Source organism: Neophocaena asiaeorientalis, unplaced genomic scaffold (assembly GCF_003031525.2).
Source record: "Neophocaena asiaeorientalis asiaeorientalis breed wild unplaced genomic scaffold, Neophocaena_asiaeorientalis_V1.1 scaffold150, whole genome shotgun sequence".
Lineage (NCBI taxonomy): Eukaryota > Metazoa > Chordata > Mammalia > Artiodactyla > Phocoenidae > Neophocaena > Neophocaena asiaeorientalis.
In genome coordinates this window covers 8,956,154-8,964,658 of record NW_020176571.1, presented here as the reverse complement: position 1 = coordinate 8,964,658, position 8,505 = coordinate 8,956,154, and the positions used below count along the sequence as shown (strand labels likewise).

At 46.0% G+C, this 8,505-nt stretch overlaps 1 protein-coding gene across 2 annotated transcripts in view; it reads right to left on the bottom strand.

Annotated features, from left to right (window-relative positions):
• Positions 1-949: 949 nt before the first annotated feature.
• The window catches only part of BORCS5 (BLOC-1 related complex subunit 5), a 92,125-nt gene continuing 84,569 nt past the window's right edge, over positions 950-8,505 (bottom strand). For both annotated transcript variants that reach the window (XM_024733503.1, XM_024733502.1), the window contains exon 4: positions 950-1,632. In XM_024733503.1, coding sequence (XP_024589271.1) covers positions 1,402-1,632 — 231 coding nt within the window. In that variant the 3' untranslated portion in view covers positions 950-1,401. The remainder of the gene's footprint in view (positions 1,633-8,505) is intronic.

The window sequence follows — 8,505 nt, the reverse complement described above, 5'->3', positions numbered from 1 at the left end:
CCTCTTCCCCTGGCTCTGGTTTCCAGGTTGTCTTTCCAGTTCACAGGGAATGAGCCATCTTGATACTTTTTGGTCCTTAGAAAATGCTAGAAGCTATTGATTTTTTCCCTGTGTCTAAACTTTTTAAATTATTTTTTCCATTTAGCTTGGAATGTTCATATTTCTGCTGTCATCCAGCTGTTTTATGCCCTACATTTTATCCCGGGTTCTAAGAACCTTACAAGAGAGTGTTCAATCAAAATTCGAGGTTAGAATCAGATAAAGTTTAACTGAGAGATGCTAAACTAAGTGGGATCGATTTTAACCTTACAAATATACCTAAGGCTGTTTGGACACAAAAAACACCCTCTGAGGCTTGGAGGAATCTAGGGAGCCCCGTGGGCCTCAGTGACCTCCCTATATCCCCGGCTCCTGGTCTCCGTTTGCCTGCCTGGATCTGTTCGTACGTTCCACTTCTTTGCTTCTGCGATCTCTTCTTCCATTAGAACGTTTATGATGTGCAACAAGTACTGCACCGAGTACTTTTGTGGTTACTCAAATTGCTTCATTTCCTAATCTCCCATAGAAATTCAGCAGCACTTGGAGTTCTTCCTCTTCAGCCTTTTTTGTATCCCCGGCACAATGCCTGGCCCATCCAGTGGGCTCCGTGGACGCCTGCTGGGTGAGCGCTCTCCGCTCTGCTCCACGAGTCTGCAAAGCTAGTAAAAGCAAATGTGGACTAAAACCTGCCTCAAAAACTGGAGTCCTGCCAGCGCTGATGTAATAAGAAGAAACCTAAACTGTATCTGCATCAAGGAAACCAGCTATCAGTGGGAGATGAACCCGACCAGGCTGTGGAAAGGGAGTCTTCAGTTTCCGATGACGACACAGGAGGGGCACCCTTAGCCGACACAGCAGCAGTGCCAGGCCAGATAAAGACTTGCTACGATGGAAACACAACGCACACACCTGGATTAAATTAGTTCTTTATGTTTACAACCCACAAGACAGCCTACTGAGAAAAATTTCACGAAGGCGTCAAGGACACAGAGCTTCTTAAAATATTTCTCCCCTTCTCTTCATATTTTCAGTCTGCAAGCTAGACTAGATAATATACACTGTCAATTAAAAAAAAACTACGCAAAATAAAAATAAGTCCCAAGGCAGAGTTCTGTAAAGAATCCCTAATGTTGAAACATTGCAACTTCGGTGACCACTGAGAGTAGGTTTGCTGGCTTTGCAGAGGGAGAGCGTGTCAAGGGAAGGGCTGGGGCATCGCAGTCTCCAGGGCGGCTGGACTGCTTCCCGTGCCCTCAGGGAGCGTCAACACCCCCAGTGGCCTTCGGTCACCTCCGACGCCTTTGGTTCCAGGCGCCCCGGGGCCCTGGCGGTCCCCCGACCGCAGCCGGTGGGGGGAGGCAGCTACAGCCTGAGCTCGCGGTCGGGCTTCATGCTGAAGGGCTCCAGGCGCTCGGCCTCGGGCAGCAGGCTGTTAAGCCGCTCCAGCAGCGGCACTGTCTGGTCGATGCCCATCTGGATACGGCGCAGGATGGCCGACATCTCGTTGACCTTCTGGATCTGCTCGGCGTATTTGGCGTATCTTTTCTGGCGCTCCTGCATGAAGCTAAAGAGGGTTTCTACAGACAGATCCATCTGCAGGAGGGAGAGAAGTGAGACACATTCAACCCACAGGAAACAAGTCCCGTCACAAGGCTGGGGGATGGGCACGAGGTGCGGAGCCCACGGGCCAGGTGGGGGGGGCGACCAGCTTTGCAGGAAGCGGAATCGCTGGGCATAAAAACCTTCCAGGACACGGCCTGACCGGCTGCTGCCCCAGAACCCTCTGCAGAGGGACACTGGGATGACGGCCTCCAGCTCTGCCTTCTGGGAACGTGAGCCATCTAGTCCTTGTTGAGACCCTAGGATTTCTAGCTCTTTCTCTCTATAGGAAAGAATCCTGGGCTCAGAAATCAGGCAGACCAAGGTTTGACTCCAGTTCTGCCACTTGAGCTGCTAATATGTATGCTTTCTGTCTCAGGTCTTTCATCTGCAAAAATCAGGGAACGGATGGCAGACTTGCAAGGTTGCTGTGAGGACGAAATGAGATGACGACGTGCTCAGGACTCGGCTTTGTCCTCCCTCCTCCCTGGAGGCTGCAGACCGCAGTCACTCCGGGAGAGCTGCCTGGAGGGGGTGGCACTCCCCGCCAGGACCACAGATGCCAACCAAGTCAAGTCTATATACCATGCGGGGCAGACGGAGGACTGCTTCGGGCACCCTCCCCCGAGTCAAGCAAACTGGAGGCTCTGGGCTCCCCTTCTGTGGCCTCTTTTCCTCCCCTGGCGAGGTTCTTTGGTACCTATCATCTGGATGAGAACCGGAGGAGGAGGGAACCACCAGCGTGTCGGATGCCCACACCCCTCCTCTGCATGGACCCGCATCCACTCCCTCCCCAGTTGTTTCCTTCCGCAACCAGGGAGGAGACAGTCACACCGCAAGACTCATGCTTCTGTCCCAAAGCTCAAATGGCACCTCAACCCTTCCGTCTTGTACTCCCAGGAGCACAGCCCTTCCCAACCCCGGCACCCAGCCAAGCACTGGCCCTCAACGCGAGTTACCGCAGAGGCTCCGAAAACGGCGTGATAAAGACAAAAACAAAACAAACACTCTAACATATAAGAGACCCAAGCCAGGGCACCCCCCGAAAACAAAATAACCAATTCTATTTTGACGTTGTGCGTGTGGGGAGAGAGGGACGGTGCTGAGGAGCAGGGGTTTTGTTACAGGAACTCAGGGCTTATTTTTGTCCGTTGGTTCTCCCATCACTTGTTTTGAAATGCCGAGGGGACAACGAAAGACAGCTGGTGAAGGGCTGGGGTGCGCAGGGAGGAAAATAATCCATCTGAATGGGAAGCTCCAGACAAGGTGGAAACAGTTTCTACCTTCAGAGGGCTCTCTGCAAGCCTGTTCAGGCACTCAGCACTTTGGAGGTGGTGAGGCAGGAAACGATCGTCTTCCTCACAGTCGGCGCCAGCCTTCTCAGGATGGCAATTCAGTCCAGCACCTAGGAACACTCCGCCCTCTGCGAGACTGTGGGAGCCAGCTGGGACCCACTCGTGGGCCAGCACAGCCCATGGAACAGCCTGCACCAGAATTCAGAACCTTCTCGCGTCATCACGTTTCGCTTGGCGGCGGCACTCCCGGCCCCCAGCCCCGGACTCTACCAGACTAGACAGACTCCCGAGTCAGAGTTTATCTGAAATGGCCTCCAAGGCTCTACCTTATCGTGCCTAAGGCCCTTGACAATCAACCCATCCCCTCCCCTACGGCCGGACTGACACCTGATTAGACAGCTTTTACAACCATCTTAGCAAGGTTCTTGTTCAATGGCATACACTTCCTTACACACTTCCACATCCAGCTGAGGCCACGTTTAATGTGTCCAGAGCTTCTGTCCGAAGCCATGTCATGCTGAATGCTTAGGTGAGCACACTGAATTCAAGCACGCTGTTCAAACATGTTTAGAGCATGTCTTCCAAGAGTCAATTCCATGACAGTCCCAGAGGGAAAAAACCACAGAAGAGGAAACTTAGGGTTGAGCGACCTCCAAGATCTCACAGTGACAGAACCAAGACTAAAACCCAGATTTCCTCAGTCCAGCATCTTCCTTTTACTGTATTTAATTGAGAGAGTGTACCATTAGGGGCACACGAGATTTTAGTTGGTACATGGCATGACATTAAAGAGCATCAAATCACGTGATGGAAAAGTTATTGCCTTTTAAATCTTTTCCCATTCTTTCTGATTGCTGCAAGTAAAGTCTCAATTTGGTGCAGCTAAGACTTTAATACCTGGAAGAGTGTAATAAAATGGGCAATGCCTGCTTCTCATGCCCCGCCCTTTGCTCAGAAAATACCGCTCCTGACCCCTACCCCTACCTAAGGATGTGCCCGTGAACCCCAGGTACGCACTTACTCCAGCATTTCTGACATGACTTTAGGCAATGTCAGCATCTAATGCAATTCTGAATCTTACCATTTTGACAATCGGGAACATATTCACCTTCCCTGTTTCTATTTTGGCATGTAGACTCTAACAAGGAAGCATAAATACAACATACAGAGTCAACAGACATTTATCGAGTACTACCGTGTGCCATGCAAAGTCCTAGCGATATAGACATTAAGAACCAAAACTATTTACACCCACGGCTTACCGTGTACATTAACATGACTTTTCTTTTCCACTCTCTTTGTTAACATGACTTTACTATTCCAGGAAACTCAGGCCCAGAAGGAGGAATGTTGCAAATAACTTTGTTTCAGGAACTTCCAGAGGAGCCATTTAAATGAAAAAACTATTAGATTTTCCAATAGACAGAGAATGACTATTTATTCCCCGTGACTCTTGCCTCAAAACCCTGGCCTTGCTGTGACCACATGTCTAAGTACTAGTCAGCGGCATGTATAGGAGGAAGTCTCTCACAGAGCTTCCGGGCGCCTTCCTAAAGGTTAGCTGGCATGCTCCTTCTCTCCTCCTTTGGCCCTTCCCTCCCTCTGCTGCTGCTGAAATGCAGGTGCAGCCCCCATGGACCACGAGAATAACTAAGCTCATAATCTGTGGGTCGGCAGAGCAGTGAACTAGAAGAAGTCTGGGTCCATGAGGCTTTTTCCCCATGAGAGTCGTACCAGGTGTAGGAGAGAACAACAAATTTCCATTTTGACTGTATGGCCCAGGAAACTCTGTTCAATACTCTGTAATGACCTATATGGAAAAAGAACCTAAAAAAGAGTGAATATATGTATATGTATAACTGATTCACTTTGCTGTACAGCAGAAACACAACACTGTAAATCAACTAGACTCCAATAAAAATTAATTTAAAAGAAACAAACAAGGTAGAGACTTCCCCTGGTGGAGCAGTGGTTAAGACTCCACACTCCCAATGCAGGGGGCCTGGGTTCAATCCCTGGTCAGGGAACTAGATCCCACATTCATGCTGCAACTAAGAGTTCGCATGCCTCAACTAAGGAGCCCGTGAGCCTCAATTAAGAAGCCTGCCTGCCAGAACTAAGACCCGGTGCAACCAACTAACTAACTAAATAAATAAATATTTTTTTTAAAAAAAGGTAAAAAAAAAATTTCCATTCTGTATAAGCCACCATAATTCTGGGTCTCTGTAACACCAGTTCGATTTAATCTTGCACTGATAGAATGAATGTGATAAAGTCCCTGCCCTAAGGAACTCACTGTTGACTCTTAAACTCATACTTCAAACCTTGCTCCACATATTCATATACTGTCTCTGGTGGCAGTACCTTTCAAAGGGCAGGTGAAAAAGGAGGTGAGATTATTTGTGGGTGTAAGTGCAGGCTTTACTATGACATTAGACATCTATAGAAGGGGCTCAAAGTCGTTCTAAATACCTTATGTGTATGGGGCATCCTATTTGCCCACCTGGTCGGTCAACTGCCAGCAATGGATCCAAAATATTAGCAAATCAAATCCAGAAATATACAAAAAGGATAGTATATCATTACCAAGTGGGGTTTATCTCAAGGATGTAAGCTTTTTCAGCATCTGAAAACCAAAGTAATTTGTCACTTCAATATAATAAATGTTAAAAATCATATAATCATTTCAACCGACACAGAAAAAGCATTCGACAAATTATGAAAATTTCAGCAAATTAGGAACAGAAGGAAACTTCTTCAGTCTGATAAAGGGCATCTGTGAAAACCCAACAGCTAACATCACAGCTAGTGGTGAAAGACACTTTTCTCCCTAAGATCAGGAATAAGGCAGGATGCCCATTCTCACCACTTCTATTCAAAGTTGTACTAGAGGTCCTAGCCACTGCAATAAGTCAACCAAAGGAAATAAAAGGCACAGGAACTGGAGAGGAATAAATAAAAGGGTCTTAATCTGCAGATGACATGGTGTACCTAGAAAATCTTAAGGAAGCTTAGAACCAAAAACTAATAAAACCATCAAGTGAATTTAGCAGGGTTGCAAGATACATGGTCAACATATAAATATCAATTGTATTTCTATACATTTGCAATGAACTGGACAGTGGAATAAAAAATACAAAATTTACAACTGCATCAACATAAAAAACTTAGAGAAAATGTCACAAAATATGTATAAGACCTACACACTGATATTACAAAACCCTGCAATGAAAAATTAAAGGAGATCTCGAAAATGGAGAGGTATACCATGTTCATGGATTGGAAGATTCAACATCATTAAGATGTCAGTTCTTGCCAAATCGATTTATAGATTCATTTGCAATCTGAATCAAAATTCTAGATGGCTTTTTTTGGTAGGGATTTGACGAGCTGATTCTAAGTAAACAGAATTGTCAAAAGAATTTTGAAAAAGAACAAAGTCTGAAGACTTATAGTAATTCTTTCAAGACTTAATTTAAAGCTACAGGGTGGAGTCAAGATGGTGGTGTGGGAAGATGCAGAGTTAGCATCTCCCCACAACTAGGGCGCCTGTCAGCTGCTGGTGAGGGACTCTGAGGCCCAGGGGATAGGAGGAACCTCAAAGTGAACCGGTAAGATATAGAGGGACTGAGGAGGGAGGAGAAGTGGAGGCCAGATAGGATCAGTGACCCTGAGACCAGGGAGATCAGGAGAGGCAGGCAGGAGAGGCCCTCCTAGACTGCAGGAGCAGGAGAAGAAAGCAGGGCATTTGCCTCACTCACTCAAGCCCAGGAAGCCTTCTAGGCTCCCAGGTGAGATGTCCTGCCTTCTGAGACCAGGGGTGGGGGGGCACGCCTGGGCCCCTTCTGTTCCTTGAGCCTAAGCACCACCCCCCACAGCCCCCAGGGCCTTTTCCAGCCCTGTGGGTCCTGAGCACTGGCCCCACCCACCACCCAAACCTCACCCTTGCTTAGACCCCACCCTCCAGAGCCAAGTTCTTCCCTGCTCCCTTTTTTTTCCCCTCCTCCTCTTTTGTTTTACTATTGTGGTACTGATGTACCTTCTGGTTGTTGATTCCTCTATATTTTTATTTTTATTTTCTTCCTAATATATCTGTTTGTTTCCTAGTCTGATTTTATTTTTCACTTTGTTATTGTTCTTTTTTTCTTTTCTGCCACCCCAGGCATCATGAGCCCAGGGTCGGGGGGAAGCTCCTGCGGTGGGAGCTCCGAGTCCGAACCACTGGACTGACAGAGAACCTCAGAGCCCAGGGAATACTCATCAGAGTGAGGTCTCACAGAGTTCCTCATCTCAGCACCAAGACCCAGCTCTACCCAAGAGCCAATAAACTCCAGTGTTGGAAGCCTCAGGCCAAACAACCAATAAGACAGGAACACAATCCCATTCTCACAGATGAAGGAGCAAGGTAAAAAACCTACAGGACCAAATAAATGAAGAGGAAATAGGCAATCTACCTGAAAAAGAATTCAGAGTAATGATAGTAAAGGTGATCCAGAATCTTGGAAATAGAATGGAGGCACAGACTGAGAAAATATAAGAAATGTTTACCAAAGATCTAGAAGAACTAAAGAACAAACAAACAGAGATGAACAACATGATAGCTGAAATGAAAAATACACTAGAAGGAATCAATAACAGAATAACTGAGGCAGAAGAATAAGTAAGTGAGCTGGAAGACAGAATGGTGGAAGTAACTGCCGAGGAGCAGAATAAAGAAAAAGAATGAAAAGAATTGAAGACAATCTCAGAGACCTCTGGGACAACACTAAATGCACCAACATTCTAATTATAGGGGTCCCAGAAGAAGGAGAGCAAAAGAAAGGGTCTGAGAAAATACTTGAAGAGATTAGAGTTGAAAACTTCCCTAACACGGGAAAGGAAATAGTCACCCAAGTCCAGGAAACACAGAGAGTCCCATACAGGATAAACCCTAGGAAAAACACACCAAGACACATATTAATCCAACAAACAAAAATTAAATTCAAAGAAAAATTATTAAAAGCAGCAAGGGAAAAACAAAAAATAACATACAAAGGAATCCCCATAAGGTTATCAGCTGATTTTTCAGTGGAAACTCTGCAGGCCAGAAGGGAGTGGCAGGATATACTTAAAGTGATGAAAGAGAAAAACCTACAACCAAGATTACTCTACCCAGCAAGGATCTCATTCAGATTTGATGGAGAAGTCAAAAGCTTTTCAGACAAACAAAAGCTAAGAGAATTCAGCACCACCAAACCTGCTTTACAACAAATGCTAAAGAAACTTCTCTAAGCGGGAAACACAAGAGAAGAAAAAGACCCACAAAAACAAACCCAAAACAATTAAGTAAATGGTAATAGGAACATACATATCAATAATAACCTTGAATGCAAATGGATTAAATGCCCCAACCAAAAGACACAGACTGACTGAATGGATACAAAAACAAGACCCATATATATGCTGTCTACAAGAGACCCACTTCAGACCTAGGGACACATACAGACTGAAAGTGAAGGGATGGAAAAAGATATTCCATGCAAATGGAAATCAGAAGAAAGTTGAAGTAGCAATAATCATATCAGATAAAATA